Consider the following 13,450-nt stretch of genomic DNA (forward strand, 5'->3'; position numbering starts at 1 on the left):
TCAACCATCGATTTCTGGCTTAAAAAAGCATCTAATTTATATGCAAAATTTTATTAATATATTAGTTATTACCATATTAGTACCCTCATGTTTTTGGTAATCATTTGTCTTATGTATTGTAGAGGCAAATGCATTTTTACTATCAATATTATTGTTATTATTAAAAGACATATTATATATTCTATTTTTATTCTTATATATATCATTACAGATAACTGTCAAATCAAGTAATTAGATTTTTACCTAAACATTTTCCAATTTCATTGTGACAAGCTTGTTCCGATTATCATAATTTAAAAATCATTCACATGAATTTGTTTGTGCTGCATTAAGAGTATTGTTATTTATGTTAAAACTTACAAGCATTATGATGCTAAGATTTTATCAAGGTATGTAATGATTCTGAAGTTTTTTTCTATTTATTTAATCATTATCTAATACGCTTTCTAACATTTGCTTTATATGGTCTTGGTGATAATGTTATTCCAGGTATAGGATCAATGCTAGGTTTTTCTTGATCATTATCTACATACAGTTCATAATGCTGTAAAATACCAGTGAAGAATATAAACATGCAAGCTTTTGCCAATGCTTCTCCAAGACAACGACGTTTGCCTGAAGAAAAAAATGATATATTAAAATCCTTTAATTAATAATGCAGTTAATATAGAGATCATAGATAATAGATTATAGATTTTTATACCTAAAGCAAATGGAATCAAGTGATCACTTGGTTTGAGGTAACCCTCTTCACTTAAAAATCTTTCTGGACGGAAGTTTTCTGGATCACCCCAATATTCCACATCTTTATGTAGCGAATACAAACTCATGAGTACTGTAGTATCCTGCACAAAAATAATATATGTTAAAATAATTATGATATAACAGTTATAATTAAATTTTCTGATAACTACTTTTTGAATATTATATCCACCTATAGTAGTGTCTCTAGTTACTCGCCTGGGACCATTCAATGTTACAATATGAAAATACCTTTGAACTTCGAGAAGCACTGCCTCCACAAATGGCATCCTAAAAAACATTAGAAATAAAACCTAATCCTAAAAAAAATTTAGAAGTAAAATAAATCGATGTATTTATTTAGTGAATGTGATGAAAATTTATGATTAAAATTTTGACCAATATACTCGATACATTAAGTTTTAAAATTAAATTACTATCAAAAAAATATATTACAAAATTATTATTAGAAATGATTTAATTTTGAAGACAGTTGAAATATATTACCCAAGAACAATGACGATGTTATGTCTGCGCAGCTGTTCAGAAACTGAAATCAAATTCAGCGAGAAAATGGAATCATGCTTGTAACGTGAAAGAGTCGATTGAATTCAGGTGGATCGCGATTTAATTCATTTTTTATTTTATATTTAGATTTATTAAAATTATTTTTTCTATATTTATTAAAATTCAGGTTTGCACATATTGTATCACAGTAAATATTTCTCGGCTTGATACAAGTTGATTCAAATCAAGTAGTGATTACTCACTAACATATATATATATATATATATATATATATATACATATATATATATACATATATATATATATATATATATATATACACATATACATATATAGAGAGAGAAAGAGAGAAAGAGAAATATAATAAAAATATACTTTGCTCTGTCTTCTAATTTTGGTAAATTATTTCCTAAGACTTCGTCAATTTCTTGATGAATTTTCATTTGTAGATCTGGCCTATTTAACATCATTAAGAAAGCAAAATCTAAAGTATTGCTTGTTGTTTGGGAGCCAGCAATAAATATATCCAATATTACCATTGTTAATTGTACGTCTGAAATATTAGAAATGAAAAATAATTAAATGCCTTCAAATATAACTAAAATAATTAAATATGCAAACCTGTAAATGTAGATGGTTTTCCTTTTCGAGATTCCATCTCAGTAATGTAAGCATGAATTAAATCATCAGCCTGGCTTGCTTTATGATTATTACGATGATCTGTTATCGTTTCCTGAAATTATGCTAAATTTTACTTTTGCTAAAAATATTTAAAAAATTTAAATAAGTGTAAATACTAAGTTGTACTATGTAATATAAGTCTGAATATGAGCAAAATTATAAAGTTGTCCAGATTAAAATGTAAATTTTTAAGTAGATGGAAAACTATCTTAAATATGTCTGTATATTTAACAATACTAAAATTGTTGAATTTTAATGAAAAATAAATAGCAGTACAAATAATGAAAGTACTTTCGAGTAGGTAACAAATTTGAAAACATGTATATATAAAAATTTAAAAATATGATATATAAAAGAATACCATAAATAAACTGTGAAGTTCTTTATTAAACCTTAGCAATAAATTATAGCCACTACTTTCTGGTATAATAAATCGCAGCCAAGGCATCTGGCTCAGCGAACCGCCTGCGGTATCAAATGCTTTGGAGCGCTGGGAAAGCAGCGTCAGCAAACGTTCTAGTCGTTGATCATCTCTAGAAATACGTTTGCCTGAAAAAAAAAACATAGTTAAAACTGGTTTACATCAGTATAGAAAAAAATTCATTATCAATTCTCACCAGCAGTCAGAGTCCACAAAACATTTATTACACTTGGAGCAAGCTCTCGTCCAAAATTTACGGAATTTCCTAATGCATCAATCACTGAAATTAATTCTTTCAATTCGTTCACTATTTGATCTTCCATGGCCTGCTTGCCATAGCCGACCTAAAATAGTTTCAGCAGTTTCAATTAATTGTAAATGTTTGTTTGAATGCAAATTTTTGTTATTAGAGTAATCCAAAAAAAAAAACAATTCGAATCGATCGTAGACCAAGCAAAAAAGATTTGAAAAACTATTCGGATGGTGTGAAAAATTGATTAGTTTTCTTTGATAATGTAGGTCCAGCAGTCATTTCGTGGCCAAAAATAATCATTGGATATATAAAATTAAAGTAATAGAAAGTTTTAACGCTCTTTAAACAAAAAAATTATAATTCGCCAAAGTTCCTCATCAAAATATTTTATAAAATTAAATCATTTAGAGACTTGAGAAATCAAAAATTCTTTATCACCAAGAATTCTCACAATATTTGGGAAATGGTTCTTATTTCATTATTATAAACACACGATCCCATATTATAACAACAATCATAATTGGTATTCGCATATTTACAGTACTTCACTATTTTTTTTTTTAACTATGAAAGATATTTAAAGAAAGATTTATATTTGTTTGTGAATTTAGTATTAAAAATATCCAAATAATGCATCCTAAAAATTGAAAATTATTTGCTTTCTATATTTTTCAAAATGTTTCAAATTTTAGTTAATAAATAGAAATCCGCCAGGAAATGCGACTTGCTAATTTTATTGTAACTCGACGTTTCAAACCTTTCTGAATTGTAGGAAAAGTTTCCATAATTGGAAAAAGTTAACAAAAAACCATCAAAATTTGGAATAATGGGTCGCGCCAAAATTTCAAACTTCTATTGTCAAAAAAGTTGTAAATCTCAATTCATATTAATTATGTCGATTGTTTACACTTATCGGGAAGTCTTTGCAACTTCCCTTAAAGCAAAATCCACTTACACCAAACCTTTTATTCACAATATTTAACCTGTTAACCGGGAAGTTCTCGTTCCAATTATGCAACTGTAGCGGGTGCCCGGAGTCATCATTTAATATTTCTATATTTTAATTTATACATACACATAAAACAAGTAAAAGCAAAATAGTCGATCATAAAAATAGTAATTGATTTTCGAGGAGATCGATATGTCCTTGCCGTAACGACATTGTTGAAACCTTACGCATTTATGCGTTTTGCCCGATAAACTGGTCAAGTTATAAAGCAATACACAACTAATTAATAATTTTTGTGAAATATTTAAAATAGTATCCAACCTGTCTGAGATGTCTAACAACAAAATTACGTTGTTCCGTCCAGAGCTGACCCTCAGTGCACGTGATGCCCATCCTGGATCCCATCGTCCGCAAACGTATGAAAAAATTGTCCGGCCTGCCATCAAATTCTTCGCGGCAGAGTGCTTCTCGAACTGTTTTGGCACCGAATAATACGACCACATAGTCGCCCCCTAGTCGAAGGCCCAGAACTGATGTACTGTAGGTGTTGGCCCAGATCGCGAGGGCGCGGTGAGTGCCACCGACGGCTCTTGCGAGGCGTCGCAATTGCGGAGAGTTACCTACTACAGGTAACCATCTGGGGCCTTGCAAAAGTAATTTTTATTATTATAACCTAGTCAATATTAAGAATACCGAATACGAGCATTAAATTTCAATAATTTTCTATTAAAAGAAAAAACAAAATAAGAACAGAACTAACAACGAAATATCTGGTATAGCAAATTATTTGAAATTTTTTCGCAACATGCGAAATATTTTACAATAATTTGTAATTGATCATTTATGCAATATTAGATATATTACTGTTACATGAAATTATTACTACTATATTTTATGCAGATAAAAAAGCACTTAAGTAAAATAAAATAATATTCAATATGTATTAGTATAACTCAAATACAATCAAAACAATGATAAATTGAGTCACTTATGACTGCAAATATTTTGCTCAGAACGAGATTTTCATATTAGTCCAGTCATTTAAGCTTAAATTAGGCAAGAATCCTGGGAATTCGAGATACCCAGCCGTAAGTCTGTAAATACTTGTATATTGACACAAAACCTACATGTGGTAGGGTGTCAATACTATATGTTTGACAAATTTTGAGAATGGCATTATATTTTCTTATTTTGATCACAAATAAAACTAGTAGGGTGGGTGGCATCGTGCCTTAAGGCAAATTGCTGGAACTTCCCGTACCGTAACGAAATGTTCGAGGAATATTGAATGTTTTCAAATAGATTATTATAAATATTGTAACATTGTCTAATATTTATAAGAATTATATAAACTGAATTGCAGAGTTGAAATTATATGTTTAAAGTATATTAGAACTATAGTCAGAATTAAAAATAAAATCTGAATTATTTTCGATATACAAAAAATTAAAAAAAAAAAAAAAAAAAAATCCAAAATCAATTATTTTGTTAAGACAAGCAGCTCTTTGAATTCAAGTTCTTTGAATCAATTGAATCGGACGCTTAGTTCTCTCAAGAACTGCCATTTTTTGTACATTTAGCTCTGTATCTCCGAAATGGCTGGGCCTGCTTTTGCAAAAAACTAATAATCCCTTCTCCCAATCATTACTAATTGAATGTTTTTTAGATCATTCAAATCGGATGCTCCGTTCTCTCAAAAACTCGATTTATATTTTCTGCACTCTTTGCTCCTTATCTCCGTAACTGCTGGACCTACCTTTGCCAAAAACTAATCAGCACATCTCCTTATCAATAGGAATCGAATGTTTTTTAAACCATTCAAATCGGTTGATCCGTACGCCCGAAAACGTGGGCGAAAATTTGTATCCATACATACATACACACACACACACCCATTTTTTCTGAAGTATGCCAAAATGTTCAGAAACCTTCAGAACGTCGAGAAATGTAAAAATTTTCAATTCCGATTTTCGGCCCATTACAATAACTTACCCTACGGGAAGTTAAAAATTACAATAAAAATTTGATATATTTTATAAAATTTGATTTTATATTTTATTAATTTTAATAGGTTGTTTTTGATTCACCAGGACAGCAACATGATGACAGTAAATGAAGTAATTCAACAAAATACAAACAACTACAAAAGAAGAATTGACGAACACCCAAATTACTTGGCACAAAAAGTATTCTCAGAAGCGTGCTCAACCAGGCTAAAACAAAAAATTCCCAATGATCTCATAAATTTGTAAACGCTAACATTATTATTATTATTATTATTATTATCTTACTATTTCTATTATTGTTATTTTGTTATATTTTATTATTTTTCTAGTATTATTTTATTATTCAGAAATTTTATTTATATTATTTATTAATTTTATTTTTATTATTATTTGCTTCTATTTTATATTAAATCATCATATTACGGATATTATTTTCATGTAAATTCTATCCTTTGCACTCTTATTTATTTAAATTTATGTTATTATTTATCAATATTACTAGATGTTAATTATTTAACAGTTGTAATAAATATTGAAATTAAAAAAAAATGTATAAAATAAATATTTACTTAAAAGAAAAACCAAGAAACTTTGGTTGGAGTTCGGACTATGTTAGAGTTCATATTAAGAGCTAGAACTTTCAGAAAAAAAAATTCGAAGGGAAATTCGAAAACATATATATAAGGACCACCCTAATATATATACTCACACATTATATATTTTCAATTTGGGCCATTCATTCTAGGAATTTAAGATTATTCTAAATATTTGCTATCAAATGATCATAATTAAGACTTGAACGCTAGTAAACAATAATACAACTAGTTAAATGATTTTTAATTTTTTTTATCAAAAAACTTAATGTGATAAAAACTTTTTTACGAATCCATTTGTACTCGTGTTCTATCTATTTTTTAGATATTTATATAAACAAATAAGTCACGCAAATACACATGTACTTCAAATGTTTACTGTTTAATTAGCACTTTTTAACAGATGCTGCATTAATTGATCTAAGCACCCGTGAACAAATCGGAACGTGTATAAAGTTTCAATATTTCCTATATTTACACAATTATTCTTTTGTACAAAATTTAGTTCAAAGCCACGCTAACGGCCGTTTAATAGTTTATTAGTTTTTTAACCCTAAAATCTTATATTTGAAAAATATATCTTAGCTGAAAAATTCGCTTTATCAACTATTTAAAAATCTTGATAAAATGTTAGGTATAAAATGAATCGTCACATAATTACAATATATATTCGACAAATAAATTTGATATAAAATTAAAAGTAGAAATAATGAAATTAATCCGATGGCAATAATGGCAAATTAAATGATGAAAATATTCAAGTATTCTAATAAAGGCATACATTTTAATTTGATTATTTAGGAAATTTCATGGCACTGACCTCCACTAACCTGGTGGATAGTTGTAAGGACGTCTAAGGTGGTTGGCTAGCCATGCCACCAAAGTACATATCAAGCACACAAATAGTAGGTATGTAGAGTCCAACATAATCTAAGATCTGAAACGTAAATATAAATAAATTTTAATCAACAAGTATAAATAATATTATTAATTAAAAACTCAGATAAAAATCTAACGAATAAAACCTAGATACGATGCATATAACTTATTAAAATTGAATTTACATATATAATTTGGTAGAACTATAGATTTTTGCAATATGCAAATCTATCATTTATTTCAGATTTGTTTTATTTTCTAATATAATTTTTTAAATTTAGCTGTATATATATTAGTTGAAGTAAAAAGAGATCCATTACTTTTGCATGAAATTAAAGCTTTAATTACTATAGTTCGGTTTAGTTCAATTATGCGCCGTTTTGTTCAATAACTTGTTGCCATTTTGAAGGTAGTATTATTATGCCTGTCTCATAGAAACCTTCTTCGCTATTGGCAAAAAATTGAGACAGTCGATTTTGACAAGCCTCACTTCAAGTGAATTTTTCACCAGCATTAATGTTCGACATGGACATAAACATATGGTAATCGCATGGTGCCATGTCCCAATTATAAGACAGATGTATAAAACCTTCCAATCAACCTCCTGGATCTCCTGGCAAGTCATTATCGATGTGTGTTGCCAGGCGTTGTCCTTATAGAACACAATTTCTCTACAAATGGATAAAGCTGGCCGCTTCTGGGCGATTGCTTCCTTTAGACGGTTAAATCGTTGACCGAATAGTTCCGAGTTGAAGGTTTTGCCATAGAAGATCAGTTCACAGTATATAATTCCATGCTAAACCCATCAAATCCCAATTCTGGTTTGAACACCATTTCTGCCCAGGTTGTCGCAAGAGATTAACTTTCATCACCAGTCGCTTCAAAAATGAGGTGATTTTCTTGCGATTCAGCATCGATTTGCAGATGAAAATATGGTCCAGTAGTCTAATATTTATAAGAATTATGTAAACTAAATTGCAAATTTGAAATTACTTGTTTAAAGTATATTAAAACTTTAGTCAGCATTAAAATTAAAATCAGAATTATTCTCGATATACAAAAAAAGATTTTGAAAAAAAACATGAAACATTTTTTTCCAAAAGCAATTATTTTATAAATAATAACAGAAAAAACAAGCAGAAAGTTCTTTGAACCATTCAAATCGGACGCTTAGTTCTCTCAAAAACTGCATTTTTTGCACATTTAGCTCTGTATCTTTAAAATGGCTGGACCTGCCTTTGCCAAAAACTAATCAACTCTTCTCTCATTAGAAATTGAGTGTTTTTTAGATCATTCAAATCGGATACTCCGTTCTCTCAGAAACTCGATTTGTATATTTTGCATTCTTTGCTCCGTATCTCCGTAACGGCTGGACCTGCCTTTCAGCCGCACGTAAAAACTCATCAGCACATCTCCCTATGAATAGGAATCGTATGTTTTTTGAACCATTCAAATCGGTTGATCCGTGCGCCCGAAAACGTGGACGAAAAAATGCGGACATACAAAACACACACACATATCCAATTTTTCTGTGGCATGCTAAAATGTTCAGAAACCTTAAAAACGTGAAGATATGCAAAAGTTTTTATTTTCGATTTTTGACCCATTGCTATAACTACCCTACAGGAAGTTAGAAAACGCTTTTTTCTAGTACAAATTCTCATGTTTCTAACGCCGTCTAGTATAACTCAATTGAATCGAATTTATACAACGCGAGGTACATATAATTAAAGCCAACTATCGCAGATATATATATATATATATATATATATATATATATATATATATATATAAACTCATATATGCGTGCGTGTTATACGTTTAATCTAGAATAATTTATTTTAATTGCATGCGCATATTTTATTATAAGATTTATTTATTCCATTATAATGCATATTGCTTTTATATACTATCTATTAATGGTACATTTCAAGGACACAATTGTTAAACATTATTCAAATGTTCAAACATAAAAAAATGACATTCATCATATAATTTCGGCTAACAAGCAGTAACAATTATAAAATGAATCAAGAGTTACCAAATATATGGACAATACATAATATATTTGAATTACTACTACAAATCAAATTTTAAAAAAAAATATATTCTAATCTGATCTTGCATTTAACACCTAACTTAGACAGTTTTACACTGTACATATTTTAACAGCGAATCAACATTTTAGACAAAATTTAATTACCCTGCTTCAATTCAAATTTACTAACGACATAAACACTTACGATTCTTTGATTCATTTTATGAAAATTCATAATTTATAACATTTTATTATAATTATATTCAAAAATAACTAAAATCGTTAATCGATTTAAAGATTGCAATCGAATATCATGTGAAGTAAAATTATTTTAAACACGTGCGAGTGTGTAGAATTCATTGATAATAATTTCCGATAGTATAATATTTGATAACTCTTATCTAGTTGCCGTAGCATGTTACCTGAAATCGGCGCCAAAATGTATAATTGGTGTAACCGGTCAGTTCTAATAACCGGAATCGTTACCAATTATGAATCCATTAGAAACATAATTCATGTTAATATATATACATATACATATAGACACAAATATATATATATATATATATATATATATATATATATATCTGTATATATACATATAGTGGTACCCTGACTTAAAGTGATCTGACATACGAGCGTTTCGAGATACGGACCGCCGAAGGAGAGATTTGTTGCTTGGGCAGGAAGAAAGAGTTTTCTAGAAAAATGTTAATGGCAAAATGAAAATATGAAATCTTTTGTCAGTTGTAACAATGATTGTAGTCATTGAAAACAATGATTTTACTACCATAAAAATATTTTGGCTGTTTTGATTGTCAATTATTTTAAAGCTAGTCATTTCAAGTATATATTAATATTAATTATGTAGTAATAATGATTTACCCACACCAATATATCGAGAATTATTTTAACATTTGAAATGTTAACTGTAAAATCAGTTATATATATTGAGTTCGCGTTTTTTGTCATTTCCAAAATATTATTTACTTTTATAACGATAGGTCCAGAGAAAATAGCCATATCTTTTGAATTAAAGCGTAAAATTATTAAAATATATTTGGATGGTAAAAAGGTTTTCTGAGCCCTGAAAGATTGTTTATAAAAATCAACCCGAAAAAGTTGCCAAAAAAGATGGGAGTCCGCAATATTATGCATGGGCAGGAAGGAACTATATTTAAATTAATAAATAGCAAATTTATTTTTAATATTCAAAAACTTAACAAAAACTCGAACGAATTAATGGCATTTCAATGTTTTTATATGGGTAAATTTGCTTCGAGATACGAGGATGGGATAATAAATTTAGTGTAATGAAGTGAACTCGTATGGTGGTGTATCAGACTAACAAAAATCATGTCATTTTTCGGTCTTTACTTTTTTACTTAATTTTTTTCAATAATAAAACTTTCAAGTATTTCACCACTTTATAATTCTGAATCATGAATAGTACTTTTTTCAAAGGAGGGCCTCTCAAAGTCGAAATATTTTTTTTCTAATTTTTTTTCAGGACAGTTAAGGTCAATACTATCACCCAATTTTAGCCTATATATATATATATATATATATATATATATATATATATATATATACAGGCCCGTCCTACCTTGAATACCATGCATGCGAAAAATGCGGGCGCACGCCTTAGGGGGCGCCAACACGAGATTCGGACATGAAATTTATAATATAGTTTTTTGAATATCATTTAACAAATATATAATTTCTTTGCATCACCTACTAATCTTTGGACAATGCTTTCAAAATACGTTAAAAAATTAACTTTAAAACAACAGTCAGATACATGATGTAAAAGTAAAGATGAATACATACAATTCGGTCTTTACGATATCAATTTGGTGAAGTTTATGATGCAATTTTGGATATTTTAAATAACGGAAAATAAATTGAAATAATCTAACATGAAGTTAACAATGTTATGTTTAATAATGAAAGGTTAAAATTTTCTACTTTAAAAATCCCCAAAATTAATAAGTAAAATGTTTCAAAACCCAAATATTAATATTAGACATGCGTTAGAAATAATTGAAAATTTAAAAATATTATGCATTATGCAAAGAATAATGAACATACTGAGTATTTAAAGTATTTAACAAAATTAACGTAAATGTTTATATAATTTTAATGATAAACGGTAAAAAGAGTTAAAATAATATGTGGGGGGAGGGTTCGCTAGAAAAAAATGGCATGCGGACGCTGAGTAACCCAGGACCGGCCCTGTATGTATGTATGTATATATATATATGTATATATATATATATATATATATATATATTAACAAAGTCTAGTAATCTGGCATAACATCAATAAAAAACATGAATTTCTTTCAAAAATTTATTTTAAATCCATACGTTTCGGCTATAATCCTAGCCTTCATTCAGTGAAAAAATTATCAGTCTACGAACAACACACTATCCAATTGTGATTTTTTAAATTAGTATTTTGTGAAAATATTGTGTAATTACAAGTTTAATGTTTATAATACATAGTGTAGTGCATTACCATATCTTGATACCATGGATTATTAAAATTTTCCAATTTAAAACTAAGATTAACTAATTTTTCCACTGAATGAAGGCTAGGATTATAGCCGAAACGTATGGATTAAAAATAAATTTTTGAAAGAAATTCATGTTTTTTATTGATGTTATGCCTGATTACTAGACTTTGTTAATACATATGTCAACATCAAATTCAGAATCATACAATATATATATATATATATATATATATATATATATATATATATATATATATTGAATGGTAGAGTCTTGGATTTGTGTATATTTTGTAGAGTTTCGAACAAGAATCCAAAAATAATACAAAATAAAAAACAAGAAAAGTTTTTAATAAACAATTTCTTTATTTAATTATTTGTTTACTGTCAACGTTTCGGAACTAGGTACGTTCCATCTTCAGGACATCTGTCAAGAAACATGATCTTGATGAGATTTAAGCAAACAATATGTTTAGGAATAGAAAATAGATTTTTCTTAAATAATAAATTAATTGTAACAAGTAATAATGTACAGAAATATGATAATATGATCAAAAAGAAAATGATAAAAATAAATGAGTGGATTATCAGAACAGGATATTAAAAATGATAGAAATTTTTTGAAAGTTATGGAAAATTTTTTTAACAAATAATTAAATAAAGAAATTGTTTATTAAAAACTTTTCTTGTTTTTTATTTTGTATTATTTTTGGATTCTTGTTCGAAACTCTACAATATATATATATATATATATATATATATATATATATATATATAAATTGGAGTTCATTTTAAAAGAATTCGCTATTATCATTCAATATATAAACCATATAAACATAGTAAAAAATATTTCACATTGAAAAATCTTTCAATTTATTTATAAGCCAATTAATGTCATTTTTAATCATCTAATATTTCTAGTACGCGGCATACATAATCACGTCATAGTTCATTTTTGTTATTATTTTTGTATTACTGTTTTTATTTTATTTTTATTTTAACTTTTTTCATTTTATATTCAATTTATTGCATTTTTTTTGTATTTTTGTATTTTTTGTTGCTCATATCAATTTTGTAAATAAGACATTAAAGTCTTGATTAACAAAAATAAATTGTAACAAAAAAAAAAAAAAAATCTAATATTTCTAATAAAATTACGTTTTAATAAAATTAATGAAGATTGAATTGATAAATTGTTTAATAAAAAGAATACTTACTATAAATGTATTAAATTTGATAAAATATTCTAAAATTTTTTATGATGCACTTTACAAACACATTTGATACAACTAATGGCAAAACCTGATTAAAAATAATTAATACTATACATTTTGTCCGTAATACGTCAATTAAAAATAATAAATTCAAACAACTAATTATTTATATATCTGTTTTCGAAAAACAAACTAATTACAATTTTTTTAATCGTTTCAGTATTTTTACTAAAGGTTTCAAGTATCACAGAAATTAGCACGTTTTCAAAAACTTAATCATAACTATAGCACTCACTAGTATTTGATTAGCGTTGCATCGTCACACGAGAATCCTTCTATTGATAGAACACGCGGTTCTTGACAATGTAATAAGGCACCGCAATTATATAACTTGAAGTAGAAACACCGGAACGATTTAGTTTCAGTTCGGAGTCAATATTAATTGTTAACTTATTCAATCCTGAACTAGATCTGGCGTGTCAAGTTGTGCATAACTATTACATCACTCGGAACAGACAGAACTACTATTATGTGATCGAATTATGATGATTCGTTCGATGCACGTGCGTTGTCGTTTCGTAGGCTGAATGCCAAGAACGGCGCATAGGCGACGGCCGACTGTACGCACTGGC

At 27.9% G+C, this 13,450-nt stretch overlaps 1 protein-coding gene across 1 annotated transcript; it reads right to left on the bottom strand.

Annotated features, from left to right (window-relative positions):
- Positions 1-279: 279 nt before the first annotated feature.
- On the bottom strand, positions 280-13,450 carry LOC113375670 (probable cytochrome P450 305a1). Its single transcript, XM_026615606.1, has 10 exons — positions 13,114-13,450; positions 7,003-7,109; positions 3,895-4,217; positions 2,568-2,715; positions 2,312-2,499; positions 1,891-2,002; positions 1,645-1,822; positions 915-1,032; positions 704-845; positions 280-615 (listed from the first exon to the last, which is right to left on the bottom strand). The coding sequence occupies exons 2-10, from the start codon at positions 7,097-7,099 to the stop codon at positions 431-433; spliced, it is 1,491 nt and encodes a 496-aa protein (XP_026471391.1). The 5' UTR covers positions 7,100-7,109; positions 13,114-13,450; the 3' UTR covers positions 280-430.

The sequence above is a fragment of the Ctenocephalides felis genome, unplaced genomic scaffold (genome assembly GCF_003426905.1).
Source record: "Ctenocephalides felis isolate EL2017-DRISC unplaced genomic scaffold, ASM342690v1 CF-g0.4_SCAFFOLD_01886, whole genome shotgun sequence".
In the NCBI taxonomy this organism is placed as follows: Eukaryota; Metazoa; Arthropoda; class Insecta; order Siphonaptera; family Pulicidae; genus Ctenocephalides; species Ctenocephalides felis.

Excerpts from the sequence above, each read along its gene's own strand:
- LOC113375670 (XM_026615606.1), bottom strand. The coding sequence starts at position 7,099 with ATGTTGGACTCTACATACCTACTATTTGTGTGCTTGATATGTACTTTG. Across the intron at positions 4,218-7,002 it reads TCCTTACAACTATCCACCAG|GCCCCAGATGGTTACCTGTA; the intron begins GTTAGTGGAGGT and ends TACTTTTGCAAG. Across the intron at positions 846-914 it reads GTGGATATAATATTCAAAAA|GATACTACAGTACTCATGAG; the intron begins GTAGTTATCAGA and ends ATTTTTGTGCAG.